The sequence below is a fragment of the Vitis vinifera genome, chromosome 15, assembly GCF_030704535.1.
Source record: "Vitis vinifera cultivar Pinot Noir 40024 chromosome 15, ASM3070453v1".
NCBI classification, from domain to species: Eukaryota; Viridiplantae; Streptophyta; class Magnoliopsida; order Vitales; family Vitaceae; genus Vitis; species Vitis vinifera.
Genome location: NC_081819.1, coordinates 13,899,540 through 13,922,812, shown reverse-complemented (window position 1 = coordinate 13,922,812; position 23,273 = coordinate 13,899,540). Strand labels below are relative to the sequence as shown.

General features: G+C 29.3%; 1 protein-coding gene across 2 annotated transcripts; it reads left to right on the top strand.

Annotated features, from left to right (window-relative positions):
• The first annotated feature begins 12,113 nt into the window (after window positions 1-12,113).
• Window positions 12,114-20,304, top strand: LOC100254696 (probable serine/threonine-protein kinase PBL19). Of its 2 annotated transcripts, none has more exons than XM_002268294.4 (5): window positions 12,114-12,532; window positions 13,438-13,854; window positions 16,748-17,008; window positions 17,784-17,906; window positions 19,466-20,304. In XM_002268294.4, the coding sequence occupies exons 2-5, from the start codon at window positions 13,504-13,506 to the stop codon at window positions 20,012-20,014; spliced, it is 1,284 nt and encodes a 427-aa protein (XP_002268330.1). In that variant the 5' UTR covers window positions 12,114-12,532; window positions 13,438-13,503; the 3' UTR covers window positions 20,015-20,304. The 2 variants fall into 2 exon arrangements, with proteins under 2 accessions (XP_002268330.1, XP_010661424.1); XM_010663122.3 differs by lacking the exon at window positions 12,114-12,532 and adding an exon at window positions 12,916-13,147.
• The last annotated feature ends 2,969 nt before the right edge of the window (window positions 20,305-23,273 follow it).

Below are 23,273 nucleotides of genomic sequence, written 5' to 3'. Positions count from 1 at the left end.
TAAAAAGTGTCATTCAAGTATGAGGTATCACTTAAGTATTTTTGTTTAAGAGTAAGGGATCTTATGAGGGAATTGTAAAAGTCCATTCGTATCTAGAGACTAAGTGTATATTGAAATATTCTTTGGTTTGAAGGATCCTTGGTATAGTGGAATATCTCAATGCTTAGGTTGAAGTTTGAGGACATGGATACGGGTGGGGTTGTACTAATCACATTAAAATCATTGTTTATATCCTCTTTCCCATTTCTTTATGTTAGTTCACTTTATAAACCTTTCTTTATATCCTTATTATTTATAATATTGTGACTGAGCAAGATTTTTGAAAGTAACCATCACCCAATTCAATCCTACTAGGTGATTACCATATGTTTGCTATTCAGATTGACTTCACAATTGGTCGGAAGCTTTACGTTATAAAAATTTAATGAAAAATGTACAAATCTAAAATTCACTAACCCTACCATACTCTAATATTAATCAAGTCTCTCAATGTATAATGTGATTAAATCACAGCTGGGTTAGACTCTATGCACCACCAACAGCCACGTTGTCACCAACATTTCCTAAACTAGACATAATTGAGTTGAGAATCATGAACTACTAGTTGCAACATCATTACTTGTATTCCCTAAATTAGTTATAATCGAGTTGAGCTCCATGCATTGCTAGCGATGATCATGATTACTTATATTTCTTAAAAATCAAGTTTTGTGCCCCATAACAATAATCATAATTTCTTAAATTCCCTAACTTTTCTATGATTGAGTGGAGTTTTATTCACCATATGACAGAAACCACACACCAAAGACCAAAATTAGCAGCCTTAATCTCGTTTGACATAGTCGACTTGTGTGAAAATGCAAAGTTATTATGACATGAATAACAGGTTCTATATAGAGCCCTTGCATGACAGTCAAACTCAATATAGGAAACTTATTTAAGCTAAGGGATTTTGAAGGAAAAAGGAAAATAAATAAGTAAAACTCACTTGCAATTGAAAATGAGAGTTGCACTGCCATTTTTTTACCATCTTTTTACCATCTTTTTAAGTCACATGTAGTGATTTTATGTTAAAAGCTTTTGCATTTAATAAATATTGATAAATTTTTATCATATTCAGTTGTCATCTTTAAAATAAGTTGATGGTAAAGACAACGGTGAAAGAGTTATATCTCTCAAATAAGTTTATAATTGATAAAAGTAATATTTAAAAAATATAAAGAGCTAAAAAAAAAAAAAAGACCAATTTTTATTAAAGTAAAAAGCTTTTTTTTCTTACATCATAGGAGCCCTTACATGCGTGTATGGTTTTAAAGAAAGTGTATTTTACTTTAAAAAGATTTTACATGAAATAATTTAAGTAAAAAGCTCTTTCATACATCACAAGAGTCCCTACGTGAGTGTATAGTTTTAAAGAAAGTTGAATTTCACTTTAAAAAGATTTTACATGAAACAAAGATAATGTTACTTTTCCTTGGGAAGTCTTTTCTAAGTGATGTGGAAACTTTTTGCTTATGTAAGCTTAATTTGAAAAAAGTATAGAGGATAACGTTGACACATAAATGACATTTTTTTATAGTGAAAATTACTCATTTAAAATTATATTTTCAACTTGTTGAAGTTAAAAGTAAACTTCTACTTTTGTTTTTACTACTTAATGATAAAAATTAATAACCATCCCAAATTAGCATTTTATGACCAAAATTATACATTCGAATTCATGTTGTCAACTTGTATATCACAAAAGGCCAAAAGTAAAAATCATCCCAAATAATTTAAAATTATCATTCTAAGCTAACTTCTCGTAACACCCCGATAACGTTTGGGTAAATACGTAATTTAATTATTTTGGATTATGTAACTATGATAGGGCTTTAATTTTAGGTGTTGGGCTTGAATTGTACAAATTAATTTTGAGCTCATGAAAAATAATAATAAATATATTTCTTTATTTTTTGAAAAAATATATTTAGGTAATATTTGTATATAAAAGATTGATAATAATATTTTCTATATTTTGAATGGAATAGTTTTTGGGCCATTTAAATGACCTAACTAGAAGGGGCTGGTTTTATGTCATTCTTTATGATCGGAAGAAAAAAATTTGGATTTGAGTGGTGTGTAGCTCTTATGCTGGAAGTTTATTCCATGCTAAATTTAAAATGTTTCCTATTAATTTCAATTTGGGCTTCTAATTTTGGATGGTAATAAAATATGAGCTACCTCAAATGGAAAATTTATAGTTAAAATTACTACCTCAAATGGGCAATTTATATCCAAAATTACTTATTTAAAATCATGTTTTCCAACATGTGGCTAAAGTCAAATTAAAGAAATTATCCTTATATTTTAACCTTTTAATGAAAGTTTTGTACAAGTAATATTCTTTAGGTTTGCAGAAGGATTCAATAAAGCAAAGATTTGAATATCATGTTACTCTATAATTTGATTTTAATTTGTAAGTTGTTATGGATTATGGACCGACGATGTTATGAAGGTCAATCTTAACTTTAAAGCATGTTTAAATAAATGTTAAAAGTGATTTATCCATGTTTTAAAGAAGTAAAAGGATTTATATTTTCCCTTATACTTGATGGAGAAATGTGTTTTTTTTTTTAATTTAATTTTTTAATAAATTAAAATTATTCTTATTTTTTATGAAAACATCTTTAAAAAATATAAGATTTATTTAACAATTATTTTTAAGAATAATTTTTATTCTCTTGAACAAAAAAAATAAAATAAAGAAAACACGTTAGGCAACAAAGAAACTATTTTCAATTCTTAAGAAAAAGAAAAACAAGGTATTTTTAAAGAACATTTTTTAAAATTATTTTCCATTATTTTCACTTATTTTCTAAGAATTGTTTTAAAAAATAATTATACAAACATGTAAAATAATTAAAAACAAAACATTAGACATAAAGATTATTTTTTGAATATATTTTAAAATATTAAAAACAAGTTAAAAACATTTTAAATCTTCAAACAAACTTTTATTCTATAAATATCAAACAACAATTTTGAAAAACTATCATCAAAAATTATTTTTTTAAACTATTTTAAAAAACAATTACCAAATAGGCTCATAATTTCCAAACATAAAATTCAATTGCATGATAATATAATACTTATATTTCTTCTATTACTAAAACTCAAAAGTTATGCTAATATCCCAAGTAAATATGCCCATATATATTCATCCTTTTTCATCTCTCTTTTCAATATATACTAGAGAGTTATGTTGGATGAAATTATTGGAAGATATCAAAATTATTCTAAGTTTAAGATATTAAAATTTGCTTTTCAAATGCAGAGTTAACAATTAGAGACTTCTACTTCTACTGCTAAATGATAACCATTCCCTTCCAAAATGACATTCCATGGGAAAGAATAATAATCCTCAAAAGCTATTTGGAATAGCACTTAAAGTGTCAAAAGCTATTTGGAACAGCACTTAAAGTGAAAAGCTATTCCAAATAGCTTTTGAGGAGTATTATTCTTTCCCATGAATGTCATTTTGGAATATCAGGATCTGAATATTTATGATTGTCGTCATATTTATAAGGAAGAAAATAAAACAATACATTGTTTAACTAAGAAATGTATTTGTAGTTTAGAATCAATTATTTGGTGGTCAAATTTATTTAAAAATGTTAGAAAGTTTAATTTTGAAGATTAGTGTGACTTATCTTTTAATCATATTAGTAGATATTGTACTTAGTAATTTCCTTTCATTAAAAAAGAAAAGAAAAGAAAAAAGTCAAAAGCTATTTGGAATAGCATTTAAAGTTTACTTCTACAATGCCATTAATTTTTTAATCATTGGGTACTTTATTATTATTATTTGAAAAAAAGATGTTATTAATCATGAGGATATTTCTATTTTTAAAAATTTTAATTAAATACAAAATCTTTTTCTTATCTGCATCTAACATATCAATTCCAAATTTGGAATTAAAATAAATTCTTTATTTCAAAATGTTTTGATATATGGGATGAATTTCCCGATTTGTTACTATGAGTAGATAGAAATGCATAAAGTGGTAGACAAAAGCAATTTCCTTTTATGATTGTTTTGTATATCTCTGCTTTGGCTCAAATGGGCATACTAAAGAAACTTTTAAGTTATGCTATAGAAAAAGGAGGGTGGATTCTTGAATTTTTTTCCTCTCTTGCTTCTAGTTTGAGGAGAAGTATTTATCTCTTTGCTTTTCTGAAACATGAACAATAGATAAATCACATTAAAAAAAGTGTAAAATCAACTTGTTAAAGTTTATGAAAAACTTGAAAAATTTTCTTGACAAAAATAAAAAACCCTTTTATTAATTGATAAACAACTTTTATATCAATAAAATCTTTTGTTATCACTTACCACTAAGGTGTTCGGATACCCATTTTTGTTTCTAGTATTAAAAATAGAAAATGGAAAATACTCCATTATAAAATGTAAAAAGTAAAAACTTAACTTAAAAAATAATAATTTTATAAATTATTTAAAGTTTTTTGGGTATATTAAAAAAATATTACTTTAATTTAAAAATAAATAAATTAATTTTAAGAACATATGTAAATATATATTTTTTATTACAAGAGTTCCAATATTTATATAAAAGTTACTATTAATTTTTATTTTTTAAAATAAAAAATAGATGGTATGTCAAAATAACATAAAAAAATTTATGAGTTAGCTTCAAGATATAAAAATAACATGATAATTGTGTACTTTTTTTTTTTTTACAAGATCATCACATTAATTCAAAGTTTGCATAATGCATAATTGCCTTATATGCACCAAACTAAACTTCTTAAAGAAAGTGGTTTTAAATTTTGTTCAAAATAATAAATTTACTTTTGAAAAAGTGAACATTTATGTTTTTTTCTTTCTTCTTTAAGCTTAATAAAAAAATTTGCTTTTATTTTAGTAATTCTGGAAAATAAAAATAAAAGAATAAAAGTAATATAATAGTCAAGAAACTATTGCAAAGTAAAATAACATTTTCGGGTTACCTTCTAAGATGTTCAAAAATGCTAATTAATTGTTTTACTAACCAATTTTCTTATCTCGAGTCATGAACAGAATTACAAATATGAGAACCATTTTTTTTCATAACATAAGAGTCTTGACCTTCGTTTTTACAGAAAAAAAAAACTTTTATTTTTTCATAAAGGAGAATTGTATTTTTTAAACATGCTCTTCTCTTTTTGGTTTTTGTAAGGGGGATAGTTTTCACATAGAATTTTTTTTAATGAATTTTATTTTAATAGTAGCAATTTCTAGGTAGTTTAAAAAAAACCTCCAAAAATTGCTCTCTTAATTTATCTCATTTATCGGGTTGGGTTGAATCAACCCACTTGGGCACCCTAACCCAACTCCAACACAAACAAAACTTTTATGTATTTTTTTAGTGCAATTTAAACTATATAGTGTATTGGCTATATGTCTATATAAGGAAAATTGTATAAAAATAATTGCACATTATATAAAAAATATGGCAAAATATTCTCCTCATTCCTTAGTAATCATACTTTTTGCTAACAAAATGAAGGGATGCTACCTTTTCCCCTGATTATTATTCTTAGTCAATTAATATTATTAGTAAATTGTTCTTAATTTAATTACAAAAATAATAATTTATTTTAATGAAATCCATGACAAATAAATGGCTTTTAACCTCCAATATTATGTGTTGTAATAGTATTGAAAGTGAATGAAAATATTAACAAAATTATTAAACACCTATGAAAAATTTTGAAGTATTTATGTAATTATTTAATATTTCACATTATTTTTCATATTTTTCAATAACTTATATGAATAAAAAATATCAATATTTATCATTTTATCCATCTCGCTTATGTCTTAAGGTTACGTAATAAGGTTAATTTCTCTTTCTAGGTTATGAAAAATTAAGAAGAAAAAACTTATATGTTAAATCATTTAAATAACTTATATATCATGTCTAAGGAAATCGAGGGAGTCCTTGATGAGTTCAAGGACGTTATGTCGCCCAAGTTGCCCAAAATTTTTAAAAGAATCAAATGAAGAAAGTTTAAAGTTGAGGGAACCCAACCCATATGTGGTAGGCCCAAGTGTTTGGGCTCAGCCCATAGTTCTTTGGGCTTTAAAATTGCAACCATGAGTTGGGCCTTAAAGCTATTTCCAACTCTCATCATCTAAAAATTTCATGTAACTATTTCAATGAATTGTAATCTCGTTTAGTCACAACATATCATTATCGGATCCTGCAATGTTTGGTTTTCCAAAAATATTAAGAGTTCATTCTACTTGAAGCTTTTCTAGTAGAAGTGTTTTCTTTGAAAATATGTTTTAGAGAAATAACATTTCAAGGGTTTTTTCATAAAATACTACAAATAATTTTTCAATGTTATAAGTGATTTTCAAATATTTAAAAGTATTTTCTAAACTATGTCAAACACCTTATTTTTCTTTTAAAATACTTGCTAAAAATAGTTTTTAAAAACACTTAATATATATTAATATTTACATGTATGCATTGGCAAAGCCAATTGAGGTCTAGGGGGTAGGTGCCCCTTCTAAAAATGTTTTGAAAAAAAAGTCCACTTTTTATAATGGAGGACTCCAACCAAGGACTATTTATTGCCCCCCTTAACAATGACAAGTTTGAATCATTGGGCTAAAAACCTTATATATGTTAAAAGTTGTCCTTGAACTAAACTCTTGGCTTCGCCTAAAAGATATGACGAATGTAGTTACATTTTTTGTTTTAATTGTTAAGTTTTTAGTTAGAACTCTTGACATATTTGATTAAATTTCATGAAATTGAGGTACAAATAAATGAGATCAGATACAAAAGAAAGATATAAAAATGTTATTAGAAAAAAAAAAAAAAAAACCTATGAGCAAGTGCTCACTTTTGATTAATCATCACCATTTGATATCACAAAAAAAAAAAAAAAAAAAAAAAAAAATACCTCTAAGAAAGTTTGATATGAAATACCTTCTAGCTTACTTACCTATCTAGGATACCATTAAATTTTACGAAAGTCTATCAAGTTGCTAGAAAGTTGATTAAGTTTGGAAATCAATTAGAACTAGCAAAGGGCACTTGACAATTTGCTCATTTAAAACAAAAGTTAATTTGACTTTAATCAAAGAGTAACCATCCACCAAACTTTGTATTATAAAAACAGCTCTGATTAATTGCTTTTAGTAGATAGGTATCTTAAATAATGAATATAAATGATACTTTCATTATTGAATTCCATAATTTTAACACTAAAAATACTATTAAATATGGTGTGGTTAGGATTTACTTTTTTTTAAAATAAAAATAAAATAATAGCCACTCCTGTATAAAATACAAAAACTCTTAAAAGAACTTATCTTAAAATATTAAAGGTTACTAAAACCTTTTTTTTAAAAAAATAAAATATTAAAAAAATTACTACATTAAATTTTAAAATATTTAGGAATGACTTTCAAGAATATAATGTAAGTCTATATAATTTGTATAAGAATTTTCCCGCTTTACTATTTTTTGTTTTTAAAAACAGAAACCAAGAAACCTTGAAAGACACTTAAGCTAATATTTTAATATTTTTTAATCTAAATTTTAATAAATTTAAATTTATTTTTATATTATTTATTTTTTAATTTCAGTATTGTTTTTATCGATTTTGTCCAAATAAATAAAATAAAAAAGTTTGCCTTTCATTTCAAACTTGAAATTTGAATGAATACATGAATTTTTTTATTTATATTTCAAACAAATTTAAACAAAACTATTCAAATTTTACTTAAAAGCAAACCTCAACTTCGTAAAAGACAAAAAGGGGAAAAAAAGAAAAGAAAAAAAAGGACCGAAAGATCCTCAACATTTAGGCCCTTTTGATAATTTTTTTGAAAATAGTTATAATTTAAAAGTATTTTTAAAATTATTTTCTAATGTTTTGTAAAATAAATTATTGTGGGACCTGAAATTCTTTTAATATGTTTTCTATGATTTTAAATATTTTAAAAATAAATTTTATATGAAGTGTTTTATTTTTAATCATTTCTTATATTTATATAATTATTTTTTAAAATAATCCTTAAAAAAAATTAAAAAATTATTTGAAAATACCTTATTTTCAACGGTTTTTTATTTTGTATCTGCCAAACATATTTTATGATTTTTTATTTTGAAGCTGTCAAATATGTTTTTTTTACTTTTTTTTATTTTGGAAAACAGAAAATTGTTTTCAACTTTGGATTAAAAAGAAATATACCAACATAGGTGAACCAAAATTTTAACAATGACCTCTTATCCTAGCTGAATACAAAGGCATCCTCAAGGGCTAAGGTATTCAACAAAGATCCATAAATCAACTGATAAATCCAAAACCAAAAACAAGGTTGACCTCTAGAAGTTTTTTTCCTGGATGTTTTTGGAGGGGGGGATTATTAATTGCTTGGAAATCTCTTGTGGTTCCCACTCTATCCGTCTTGTGTTTGATGCAAGTTGGCTATAGACTGAGATGTGAGCTGACTCAAGTCACTATTCTAATTCCAAAGTGTGCCCAATACAAGGCATGTGCCCTAAACTCCAAAACCCCTGATTTGATTGAGGATTGAGACCAAACACAACATGACAATTTGGAAAATGACTTTTGGGAACACCCCCTCTCTTTCTCTTTTCTCTTACTTGTATGAAATATCAATTTTCTCAATTTGGTCCACTTGGATTGGGTAGGTGACCTTTCTTGTGGACTAGGGGGTTTTTGAGAAGCATCCATGACTTCACCAACCCTTGACATGACTTGGGGTTTAGCAATTTCAAGAGTCTTATTTTAAATTTGTTATAGATATGTTTGGTTACTCTTTTTGTATCTTAATTATTTTTTTAATTAAAAATTTTAAAAATCATGTTTGATGGCATAGTTTTTTGTTGTTTTTTTTTTTTTTAATTTGACCATAAAATAAAATTTTAGAATGGGAAATTACACCCATTTACATCACTTTCCCTTTACCAAACAAACAATGCTAATGGCACACTTGTCAATATTGAAAAAGCATCAAAATTCATTGAAAATTCACTAAAAAAAAATAAAATATTTGAAAATATTTGCATAATTGCAAACATCATTTGTCTTCTTCCTATTTTGGTAAAACTTTATATGAAGGATATGTTTATATCTTGTATACTTGAACTCATTACTTCCATAAAGTTTTTAAAATTTGAAAATATTTTTTTAAATATAAAAGGTAAATTTTTGTTATATATATATAGATATAGATATAATAATTATTATGTTTTGTATAAAAAATTTATTTTTAAAAATAAAAAATAGGAAGTGCATTCAAAGAACATCCTAGTTATTTTATTTTTATATTTTTATTTAATTTTTTACAACTCATGACAATTTGTTTCCTACAAATTATTATTATTTATGATTAAACATTTGAATATTTGTTTGGACACATTTTTTATTTTTTATTTTTGAAAATAGAAAATAATAATAAATTCTATATAAAACAGAAGAACTTTATATTGAAAATACGATAATTTTAAAAACTCATTAAAACTTAAGATATTACAAAAAAAATCTACTATTTCAAATTTCATAATTTCTCACCGAAACCCTTAAAGAATTCTTATATTTTATATAAAAGGTATTTATTAAGAAAAAAAAAATATAAGAATTATATAGGGTTTGTTTGATAACTTTTTTTAAAAAATAATTTTGAAAAATGATTTTTTAAAATTATTCTCTAATTTTTGTAAAATAAAAGTTTGTTTGAAAACCTAAAATATTTTTAAATATATTTTAAAGATAATATTTATATCTAGTATTTTATTTTTAATTATTCTACATATTTGTATAATTATTTTTTAAAACACCCACAAAAAATATAAATGAAAAAAAAATTTAAAAGATGTTTTCTAATTTTTTTTAAAAAAAATAGAAAATAAAAAATAATTTTCAGTTGGAAAAAATATTTTTTGTTTGGGATAATGGGAAAATAATTCCAAATTGGCCATAGAGTAGACTTCCCCCCACCCACCCACCCTATTTAAAGATTATTGACTCATTATTATAGAGCTGTCATCTTTCCAATTTGTCAGTAATAATCAATGGTGAGCAGAGCAATATTGACCACTAACAATTAGGAAGACACCTACATTTAGATCAAGTATAGTCTCTCAGTATATATATATATCAAGGAAAGAAAAAAAAAGTTTCAATTCAATAAATATTTAAAATAAAAATTATATTATACCATAATATTTGCTATTAAAAAATATGTGAAATTTCTATTTATATCTCAATAATATTCATGATTAAAATATTTCAAATTTATAATATATATATATATATAATTATTAATTTTATTTATATATTTTATATATATATATATATATATATATATATAGCAGGTATCTTGACTTAGAGTTATCATATCCTATTGAAAGAGAATATATAAAAAAAAGATCAATTTTAATATATATTATGACTTAGTTTTATTTTTTATTAATAAGAAAAGTGGAGAAATAAATTATATTATTTTATTAGTGAAACGGAAGAAGAGAAATATTTTTTTATCACAACTTGAAAACTTTTGATACGAATACTGTTCACCCTCTTTTTTCTTTTACCTTTTTTATTATATTTTTCTATTATGTTATTTTCTTGGAAAACTTGAGAAAGAAAAAAAAAATAAAAACAAAGAGAAAAAATAGAGTAAAAGAGAAAAAATAGAGTAAAAGAAAAAATAAATAAAAATAAAAAATAGATTTAAAATCAATATATTACTTTAAATTAATGCCACTAATTTCAATTATCCAATATAAAGATGAAATAATTTAAAAATATATAAATTTATAATTATATTTATTTCTTTTAGTATTTTTCAAAGTATAATCCCGAGAAAATAATATTGTTTAAAACAATTTTCTATTTTTCCTCGACCAACCTAATCTTCATTTTCTCCGTCACATATATTGAAATTGCTACCAAGTTTATGTTGATTTTCAAAGACGTGAGCTGATTTTGAGAGTTTGGAGGGCGGTGGAAGTGAAACTGGGTCAAAGTACTAAGAAAATTTCTCCTAGTCTTTCCTTGAGCTTCGTCCAAAATGATCTCGCTTTTAGCCTTTTCAAATTTATTCTGTTAAAAGAATACTTGTACTGAATCCGCATTTTGAAAATGTGGTTTCAATAAAAAGTAGAACTCAAGTTACATATTTTTTAAAAGTGTTTTCAACTTAAAATTACAAACCATATATTCATTTTCATAATGCAATATTTTCAAAATACCGTTTCAATACAAAATTAAAAAAAAAAAAATTATATTTTTGAATTGTAAAAGTATAAATTTAAAATCACATTTTCAAAACAAGACTTTATCGTAAAAATGGATACTTTTAATTAAATACCACAAAAGTAATAAGTTTAAAAAATAATTATTTTTTAATTTAAATATCTTTTCAAAGTATCCATCAACTAGTCTTTTACAGTTGTACATGTTCTTATTTTTGTTAAATACGTTTTATCCTCTTAACCTTTTTTTGATGTGTTTAAAATTTTTTTTTTTCATCACATTCGAATCTCAAAACTTTGCTCTCCAAACTTATTAAAATGCAAGACTTTACCCCTTAAAATTATTAAAAGGCCCATAAATAGTTCCTTAAGTAAAGAAATAATATTAAAATGTAAAGAAAATGATCAAAACATTTATTACCCAAGTTTAAAGCCAAAATTTTTATTTTAAAGTTATTAATTTAAAATTTGTTTTACCTAATTTCATATTAATGGTAGAATCAAAGTATCAGAAAAAATTAATCTCTTTTATAATTTTATAAAAGATTCGTAATTAAAAGTAAAATATTGATATTTAAATATCGGGTTTTGAACCTGAAGGAAAAGATAAGGTATATTTAATTTTTTTAGTTTTAAATTTAAAAAAAAATATAATTAATGATTATAATTGAGAGTAGGTTTGATCATAAAGTCCTCCTAAGCTAAACTATTGTCGGTGATCATGGTTAGAAAAGAAAAGAACCTACCTACATCTAAATTTAGATTTTTTTTTTTCTTTTCAGAAAAAGAATTAATTTAGAGGCAAACTCCTGCTTCCTTTGTTGCTGGTGTTTCGTTCTTCTCTTTGAAAGCGTACAATGAAAATCACAAAAGGTTGCAGACTTTTTAATATTGATAGTTATATAAAAAGTTGGTCAATTTTCACGTTGAAATTTTCCAAATTTATAAATTATAATATTAGGATCGGTTTATCTTTTTAATTAAGTAACCCCATGTATAAATGGCGGCTCGTCAAAAGCTTGTAAAAGGACAGCTCAGGAGTGCCTGGACCATTGCAGCTCTCCTAACGAGGCACTGCGAACAGTGTTCAAAGTCCAAAGACGACTAGACCTGACAAGATTCAGAAAGCTCAGACAAAAAGCAAAAGAAGAAGAAGAAGAAGAAAAAACAGAAAACAAATCAATCATAAGTTTGAGTTTCTCAAGCCCCAGTTTCGTGGGATTTCTGGACAATCACAAGCATAGCAGGTGAAGCATGTTATGCTAACTGGGCTAATGATTCGTTTTTATGACTCTTGTCTGTGATACTTCGTTTTATCTCTCTGTTTTTCTTGTTTTTCTCATCTGGGTTTTGTTCGGAATGCTCAATTCTCAACTGGGTTTTGCTTGGAATGTGTTGTTTTGGGGTTTTTTTTGTTGAATTCCCATCTGGGTTTTGCTGCAATTTTTTTTTTTTTAGAGTAACTTGTTCTTGAATTTATTAGTCGAGGTTCGCATTATAATAGTTCTTTTCTTGTTTTTCTCGTGTGGGTCTTACTTAGAACGTTCAATTCTCAATCTTTGTTTTGATTAGAATGCTTTGTACTGGGTGCTTCTAATGAATTCTCATGTGGCTCTGGTTCAATTTGTGGTTTTGTTCTAACATTTCTGAATCTGATTCTCATTTGGGTTCTCACTATTTTTTTACACCCTTTTCTGTTTACTCAATTTCTTCCTCAAAATTTTGCGGTTAATTTTGACTCCTTCCTTGTTGTGTTGCCATTTTTCTGTGTTTTGTCAATATAAGATTCTCTTCATTCCTGTTTCTATAACTTCTCATAGGGTTTCCCTTGCCTCCCCCACTTCTTTCCTCTCTCTGTCTCTGTCTCTGCCTCTCTCTCTCTCTCTCTCTCTCTCTCTCTCTCTCTCTCTCTCTCTGTTTTTGTGTAGCCATTTCTGTGTGTTTTGCCAATCTAAGATTCTGCTCATTTCTATTTTGCTAAAACTTTTTCTCATCTGGGTTTCCCTTGCTTCCCCCACTTCTTTCATTTCTTTTTCAAAATTTCCCCTTTTTTTATTATTTTTTATTTTTTATAATCTCAATCTCTCTCTGTGATTGTGTGCAAAATGCTGATTGCTGTTAATTTATTAATGTAGTTGCTATTCTTTTCTAGATGAATTTGATGGACTCCAACAAAGTTCACAGTTGAACGTTGAGAGTGACTACTGAATTCTGAAGAATGAAGTGTTTCTACTACTTTAAAGATAAGACCCGATTGAAGGTACAAAGATCAGCGCCGGAGTTGAAAAACCAAAGCAAATCATACTACTCGGGGTCTGATCTGGTCATTAAATCTTCGTGTTCAACTACTTCACGGCGCAGTATACCAGAATTATATGAAGAGAAGGCTCAAAACTTGCGAGTCTTCTCTTTTTCCGAGCTTAGACATGCCACACATGATTTCAGTAGGATGCTAAAGCTTGGGGAAGGTGGATTTGGTTGTGTGTATAAAGGTTCAATCAAGCCTGCTGATGGAAAGGGAGACTCCTTTGAGGTTGCCATTAAAAGGCTGAACCCAGATGGTGTTCAGGTATGGGTTTGAGAAATTTCATACAATTTATTTGTTTATAAAGTGCCTGAGATATCACATATTGAGTAATTGCAGTACAGTTTTTGATTATAAATCCTTGGAGCTATAAATTATTATATTGAAACGTTTTGGTATGGTTAAGAATGATTTTGTGAAGTGCATGAGATATATCATCAATTGAGTAATTCTCTGTATGCTTTAGACTAGAAAATTTATCATTATTTTCTGTTGTTGTTGTTGTTGTTATAATTATTATTATTGTTTAAATACAAAGAAGGATGAGAAATCCTCTGCAAAAGAAATCAACTGGTTTGGATTGACTCTCTTTTTGCTAACTGATCCGCCATATGGTTAGTTGCCCAAGGAATCCAGTAGCATGAAAACCCCAACTCAAGTGATATTTAAAATTTGACACTGCTATCCACCAAAACCTCACAAGTTTCTCTCCTTCTTATTCACTCAAGACATGATTAGTGCAAAATCTCCAGGTTGGATAAACCATTAGCTTTAGCCAGCTTTAAGATTTCCAATAATCTAATATCTTTGCTTGGATGGCTAGTGCCACTCCAACATTCTTAGAGAATGCTCTCATTAATGTTCCATGATGATTCATAAGTTTTCCTTCAATTCCCAACTGTCTTGGGTTACTCAAGGAGCTTCCATCAAAATTCATCTTGACGCTGCCCATTGGAGGAAACATCCTTGTAGCAATATAACGCTCAAAGGGGGTTGCCTACAAATGGTGTGCACTAACTAACATCGAGAGAGAAGAGGAGAAATAGTTTAGATCACACATTGCCCCTAAAGCGCTCTGTTTGTCCTAAAAAATACTTGCATTTCTCTTCCTTGATATAGTCCAAATTAATGTGGGAATAACAATACCCCATGGTACTTCCCCCTAGGAAGACTTCTAAAACCCTAATAAGCAATATTCAACATCTCCACCACACTCGTATGCTGAACTCAGTCAATCCTAACAAGTCCGAATAATCTATGACACATTATCATTGCTGATGATTTGCTTGTTCTCTGCTCCTCTTACATATGATACAACATTCTGGTTGAAAGGCTTTGTGAGGTATCCTCTTGTGTAGTAAGTCATTAGTATTAACTTTCCTATTTTCCAACAGCCATGTGAAGGCCTTGACTTTGAGTTGGGCTTTAGATTTCCAAATGAAGTTTGTGGGAGGGAAGGATCTCGAGTTGGCAGAAACAGAGAGGGCTTTAAAGAATGCGCCGACGGAAATAGACCTGAGGGTGTTGAAGATCAAACCCACATATCCTGGAAAGTGGATGATAAAAACATGGGCTAAAGTCGACATAGGGAGAGAAAATTCCTTAATTTCTTGAGGGCATTAGTTTGAGCTTTTCAGTGTTTCTTCTAATAGAAATCTGTTTCATGCATAAGATTCACCTTGATTATTACATGTTGAACAACCTGGAGGTTAGTTTTTGTGACCTAAACCTTAGATTTTTTTCCTCTTGTGATCTGTTTTAGTTTTAATGCTTTTCATTTTTTTAATGGAATTTTTTTTTTAAAATTTTTTTATACAATATTGCATGAAAGTTGGTTCTGTCGCCTTTATCTGGCATTATGAGAGGCACACACACAACCATAGCTGTTGCATTTTGAAGCCAACCTTACATTGTCCTTTTTCTTTCATGGTGCTTGATTTCCAGAAAGATGAACTGAATAAAATTGATTCAATTTGTCATGGCTCTTGATGCCTTTTTTTTTTTCTAAGATAGCTCTGCCACATTACTCGTTTTCCAAGCTTTTCTTGTTGAGGAGCATGTCAGTTATCTTCCTTCCTAAAAAACCACACAATCATGTCCATTGCTTTATGTAGTATATTTTAAGTGCTCAATCAACTCCTCCTCATAGTTTGTATAATTCCATCCCAGCTTAAGATATTCACTTGAGAATGCAGTTTTAAATATGCAACCAATTGGCTTGTAATTGAAGCCCAATGTTAGTTCATTTGGAAATTTCAACATCTGCCTTCAGTATACTAATTGGTTGTTAAAAGTTGGTAAACAGAACCATCTAATTTGTCTGCCCTTGCCATTGATTGAAAATATGAATAATTTTACGTTTGTGGTGTTCAATCTTCTAAATATCTTGTACCCCAATTTTCTTTTCTTCTATTCATAAATTTATTCACTGGAGCATTTTGATGTTCTATGGAAATTGAATCAGTTTCTTGTGTTGTTGGATCTCAATTTACTATAATGTGCCTGAAAGCCTTTTATTGATTTTAATTGACTATTTTGTTGTGTTGCCTCCATATGACACTATGCATTAATATGCTGAAATGACATTTAGAACACAACACAATAGGCATTCATTTTTGTCGGCTCCCAAGGCCCCTTTATCATTTTAACACACTGATGTCGAAAATCCCCTTTGTTAATAAAAAACATTGCCGTCAATGTGATACTCGTTGAGATCTAGTAATCTAGCAAGTAAATCTGGGAATCTTTCAAATTTTTGTCTTGTTATCTTGATGAATTATATGGTACTTGTATTCTCTATGGATCAAAGGCTGCTTGGTTTAATGGAAGATGAAATTATGAAAGGAGCTTATAAGTGCTTTGGGAGGATGCATGTGTCATTGTTATTTCAATATCAGTATGCCATATAGTTGAGTACATGTTTAATATGGTATGAATAGGATGTGCATAGGCAGTCAATTTCCTCGATATTGGTGAGCACAAAACCTCCCAAACTGAACATGCTTGGTTCAGGAATTATGTCATTTATTTGTATGCTTAATTGAGTTGATGGATATACTTGCTTTCACTCTTGTTATTGTCTCATCAATACTCTTCCTCTTGATTGCCAAACTTGATGATTTATGAAGATTCTTGTTATCCCTTGTTTCTCATATAGGGTCATAAACAATGGGTGGCAGAAGTTCAATTTCTCGGTATTGTGGAGCACCCAAATCTTGTCAAGCTTATAGGATACTGTGCTGTAGATGGAGAGAGAGGAATTCAACGGCTACTTGTATATGAGTACATGCCAAACAAAAGCTTGGAAGATCACCTCTTCAATAAAGCTATCCCAGCTCTTCCTTGGCAGACAAGATTACAGACAGTACTTGGAGCAGCTCAAGGATTAGCTTATTTGCATGAAGAATTGGAAGTTCAGGTTCACTTCTAAACATATGATTTATTGAAATGCTTTGACTTCTTATTTTAGTATTCATACTAAGTATAATTTGGGAAGTTTTACTTAATAATACTGAATTTATGAGAATGTAATAAAGAGAACTTTGGAAGTTACAGCCAGGTAGGACTGAACTTAAGACCTAGCTGAACTTTACCAACCAGCCATTAAGCTACTGCTATTTCTGGGTTTCCTTACTGCTTATTTTAATACTTTCTCTGAAACGCAATAGAAGATCTTGACCATGGAAGAAATGAATGAAAGGTTTTTCAGAACTCAGAATGATCTTTGTAACAATGACTCTGCCGAAGGTTGTTTGCTGGACATAAATAAAAATCTATAGCTGGCTTTTGTGGTAAAAAATCTGAGACTTGTTGAAGCTAAAATGTCATTGAATGAAAATCTGTATTATATTAAAAAAATGTATGCCTATGATCATAATGATGATATTCATTGCTTTTCGATCATTGTGATATTTTGATTTGAAACAGATAAAACTAAAATTGTTTAAATTATGTGAAATTTTTAATGGGGGGTTGGGGGGTGAATTAAACCATGTTTATTTTGAAAGTAAGTTTTATTCATATTGGAATGATGTAATTGTCCTTCAATAATCTTGATGATGAGCATTACTAGAACCGTGGTGGTGGTTGTTTCCTCATTGACTTTCATTTACCTATTTTGCTACATTATATTCAGAGCTGAAGTTTACTGTTAGTTATTGTTAAACTCCTTTTCTTTTCTGTAAATGATGAAGGTGATATATCGAGATTTTAAATCATCAAATGTGCTACTGGACAAGGATTTTAACCCAAAGCTTTCTGACTTTGGGCTTGCTAGGGAGGGGCCAGCAGATGGGTTTACTCATGTTTCAACAGCAGTGAGTATAGAATGCACTTACTTCTTCCTCATTATCATTTACATTCACCTTGTGGGCCACAACTATTTTGTTACTCATAGCATGTAGTTTGTAGAAAACATACCTTATAGGGATCAATTTTTGAGAACATTTCTTTTTCTCCTGAAATAGATTAGTGTTAAATGTCATTCTGTGCATGCATGCAACCTAAATGTCCTTGTAAGTTGAGAATGCATGACCTGGTTAATAGAAGACAGTGCATATGAATTGATAACTGGGTCATCTTGTTGTAATCCATGGACCTGGTGGCTATGTGTCACTTGGCCTTGAACATAATGCTGTATGTCCTATTCTAATGCCATATTCTCTCATTGTATGGGTCCATCTCCTTGGTGATTGCCAAGGGCAGCTCTCCTTGAGGAATTCCTGTTGAAGGTGCCTGAGGCACAATACTTTGATGCTTGTGAGCCTGGAAGTTGGCTCAGCTTGCCACCACCAAGCATGTGGGGATGGGTTGAGGGGCTTGGCTCACTTGGTTTGGCTAAATTGATAGGAAAGGGAAACTCTGTTCATTGGATGCGTGTTGACTCCAATGTAATTTACATGTAAGGAGACTGACATGTCGATATTGTTACATACCGGACCTGGCTTCTGAGGTCCTGCTAACAAAGCCTACACATGGCAAGGCCTGCTATTGGTATTTGGCTGCGATTCACCTGGTGGCTATCCTCCGAATCATTATATAAAGCCCAAATGGCCATTATTCAGAAAGTGGGGTTGTTGGAGTGTTGAGGGGTGAAGGGTTTGAAGAATCCAACATTATTGGGGGGAAATGGGGAACCCTCCTCCGTCCCTTCAACAGGTGTAAGCCTCAGTGTGGTACATGCAATGTGGGGGCTGACTTGTTGGTAAATATGACCTGCCATACTCGTGGGCTTGCAGCCCTTGTTCTTATAAGGTCTGCACACAAGGCCCACACATTGGTTTGGGCTTGCACCCAGCTCCATGGCATCCTCTAACTTCTTTGTAAGGCCCAAATAGTCACAGTTCAAGGGAGAGAGTCATAACTCTATTCTCGTAAATCTCTCTCAATTCCTTCAGCATTCCTCTAGATTCTAACTGTTGGGTCTAACTGCTACCACCTCCAATCCTGTCTTTTTTCTCTAGCTTCTGTGTCTTCTCTGAGCTCACTTATCATTCATCCGGCTGCCCTCTTCCCTGGAAGAACTTAAAGTAAATACACTTTTAATTAGGAATGATTAGGCAAAATAGAAGTTGAGCAGGAGTAACACTGATTGTTCAGGCAGACTAACAAAACAAGCATATGGTACATTTTAGGATTTACTTAAAAGTGGGAAATTTTAGAACCCTCATGTTACGCACCCCTATCAAATGAAAGGTCTTCGTCCACATTACTGTAGATACTGTTTAGTTGCCAAATTAATAATGTGTGAAATTGGGTGATGCATTTGTAACTGGAGAAGTCGGGCATAATTTGGAACATAAAAAAAGAAGGGCCATTTTGTCAGAATGTTTAATGAAAACTTGTCTTTTTCTTTCCTTTTTTTTTTGGTGATCAGGCGGTAGGAACTTTTGGGTATGCTGCTCCAGATTATATTGAGACAGGCCACCTGACAACTAAGAGTGATGTGTGGAGTTTTGGTGTTGTACTGTATGAGATCCTGACAGGCAGGCGATCGATGGAGAGAAACCACCCAAGAGCAGAGCAAAAGCTTTTGGAATGGGTGAAACATTTCCCTGCTAATAGTAAGAAATTTCACATGATAATGGACTGGCGCCTGGAAAACCAGTATCCTATCAGTACAGCTCGAAAAATTGCCAAGTTGGCCGACAGTTGTTTGTCGAAGAGTGCAAAAGACCGGCCAAAGATGAGTGAAGTTGTAGAGACTTTGAAGCAAATAATCCAACTCCCTGATGAAGGCGGCCCAAGTGAGAAAAGCCCTGAATCTTTCGACAACGATTCAGATGACAAAGATAAGAAGGCAGATCAACCAGGGCCTTCTGACTCCTGGAAAAGGCGGATGGCCCATCTAGCAAGCCTGGGTGAACATGTAGAAGGGTCCAACAGGAAAAGGTTTATGATCATGCAAAGGGCCAAAGTTCCTTGATTGTGTTTTTGTCCTGGAATGCTGCAATTTTTTGTTACTGATAAGAGACTGATGGTTTCATTTTCTGCAACAGAGAAAAATATAGTGAAGTAGATTGACTTGTTGGCAACCCTTGTGTATGAAGTGAATGTGAGCTTTATACAAAATACAGTCATGAGATTGGACTGAAATGTAGTGGTGGGTCTTGTGGGATATAGCCTTTTTCTTGTAAATTTGATGTAATGGAATTTCATGATATGTTCTTTTTTCCCTGTTTCTTCTTCAAATTGACAAAAACGTTCCCTGCTTCATTGGATTCTCCAAGCCACTTTGTCAAGTGTTGGCCTTGGGTTCCTCATCTTCAGTGCTTCTAGAGCGCGTTAAAAATCATTTCTAGTATAAAAAGAGTTCTGTATATGATGAAATTTTAAAATTATTTTTATAAAGTACTTCTGGAGGAAGCACTTGATAGGTATTTACTAAAATTTTTTCAAATGGTATTTAACAATATTTTTAGATAAATGATTTTTCAAATGGTATTTACGTGAATGTGTTTTTTCATCTTTTACATGTAATTTGGGAGAAACATTTTTTATTTCACAAATAATTTTAGCCTGATTTTAGTTTGTTTTTCCCTTTTCCTTTTTTCATTTAGCACTGCTCAATCACTTGGGTGCTGTGGTAGAACCAAATGCCCTGTTATTGTTTCATGAATAATTTTATGATCCCCACAACAAACGGGAAAAATAATTTAGTAATAAAAAAACTGTTTTCTATTTTTTGATCTTAAAAACAAAAAATAGAGTGTTTTTAAAGAATATCTTTAAGTTGTTTTTTGTTATTTTCATTTATTTTTTTATGGCTGTTTTAAAAAATAATCATACAAATATAGAGAATGATTAAAAATAAAGTACTATATATAAAAATTATTTTAAAATACATATTTAAAAACATTAAAAACAAGCTAACAATATTTCAAGTTGTCAAACAAACTTTTATTTTATGAAGTATTAGATAACAATTTTTAAAAACCATTCTAAAAATAAATTATCAAATAGGGTCAAAGGATCTGTTTGGAAACTATTTCCCCATAACGGACATGGAGAAAGTTCCTAATGCTATATAAGTATGAATCCCTTTTAATCATATAGACCTGTTTTAAAGTCATGAGGATCCCTTTAGGCTCAAAGTGGATAAAATATACAAAGTTGGTTGCTAGTTATTACAAATGATATCAAAGTCGATTCCTGAACCTAGTGTGGGGGTTTGTTTGATCCTCTGAGGGGTGTTTGTTTATTTGACCCTACAATTTCGTAAGACACAACGAGGACGTTGTGTTTGTTATGAGGGGATGATTGTGATATTCTACATCGGATAAGAGAGAAAATTTTTAAAACTATATAAATATGAACTCTTTTTAACTATGTAAATGTATTTTAAAGCTGTAACGACCCCTTTAGGCCTAAGTGGACAATGTCTACATAATTGGGTGTGAGTCATTACAATTATTTGATATTAACTTAGGTTCAAGTTAGTTTTGGGTTAATGAACTCTTCTTTATGCTCAATTTGGATTCAGTTCAAGTAAAATATAACTTAATCCCAACTTGAAAAATTTAAAATACTTAGGTAATGTTTGTTTTTTGGCTGAATAGAAAAAACCAAAATATTTGACTTTTTTCTATTCAGTTAAAAGTACCTTATTGATATTAACGAATATAACTAAAGTGAACTTATTATCAAAAAATTTAGTTTAATTATGTTAGTTGATGTCAATGAATTACTTTTAGCTGAATAGAAAAAACCAAATATTTTGGTTTTTTCTATTCAGCCAAAAAACAAACACCACCTTACTCACATCCATTCCAATGTCAAGTTAAGTTTGAGTTGAGTTAGATTAACTTGCCCAACTTTTACCCTTAGAATTCAAAACTAACGTCCTTTTTAAGTTAATTTTGTCCATTTCAATTATTCCAAAACAGGAGGTGAGAAGGTTGAGAATAGAACTCAAGAATAAGTATGAAAAAGGTAATTAGGTGATGGTTTTTAGCTCCACTAAAAGTTTGACATATTTTAAGGATCCTTGTCTCACAAGGATTATGATTTGGTAATTTCTTATATGTTAAGAGTCCCTTTCCCATAAGGATTTTGAATTGGCTTTTTTCAAGGCTTGAGGTTCTATAAATAAGTCTAAGCCCTTTGGTTAGTTAGTTTGAATGACTTTAGCCAAAGTAATTAGACTAACTTTAGTAAATCTTTATGATTTTAGTCACAAAACTTAATGCTTTTAACCAATTTTGCATAAAGAAAACTCCCTCGATCGATTTTGTAATTTTGATTTGAAGATTGGTGGATTAATCATCATTGTCAAAGATATAGGTAAACTCCCTTGACCCATTTTGTAATTTTGATTTGAAGGTTGGTGGATTAATCATCATTATCAAAGATATAGGTAAGACATCGTTATCGAACCTCATTAAATATTGTGTCCCTTCTTTTATCTTTATTTCTTTTGTTATTTTTTCTTTTAATATTATAAGCTAGTTGAGGTTGTATTTTGTTTGATGTGTTTTGAAGTCCTATGGGATTATAATTATGTCAATTGCTTGTAATAGTTGGTGTGATGCTCCATGTATATTCCACTCTTGTATGATAATCATTAGTTTTAGACCTAATTTATTTTGACTTTTTATCATGATGATTATCTACTAATTACATAATTTTTGAAATAACATATAAAATTAAGGGATATTTGATTAAAGGGATGATTAGAAAGCCAATATTAGAAATTTAACCCTTCGTTATTGTCTGATCCCATTTTGACAAAAATATCTTTATTATTTTCTTGTAAAAATAATTTTTTTTTTAAAAATATACAATAAATACTTAAAATAATTAATGACATGTAAAAAAAGAGATTATTCTTCATATAAAAATATAGAAATGGAAAAATTCACAAATATAAAAAATATTTCATCCATTTTAATTAATTATTTCTAAAATTAAATGGCCAGCTACAAAAATCCATCTATTTCCTAATGGGGTTGAACTTGCTAGATTACTGTGATGTGGTGGCTTAAGTTCCTACCAAGTGGCTCTAAAAGTCCAAGAAAACAATCCTCCTCACTTATGGAGGTTTTTTTTTTTTTCAAAATATTGGTAAAAAAAATGCTTTGCCACGTGGACAACTGAGGTAAAGAGAAATTATATCTTAAGCCGACACTCATTTTATTTTTTTATATGTAGCAAAGCCCACACCTTTTTGTCTGATTCCACAAAAA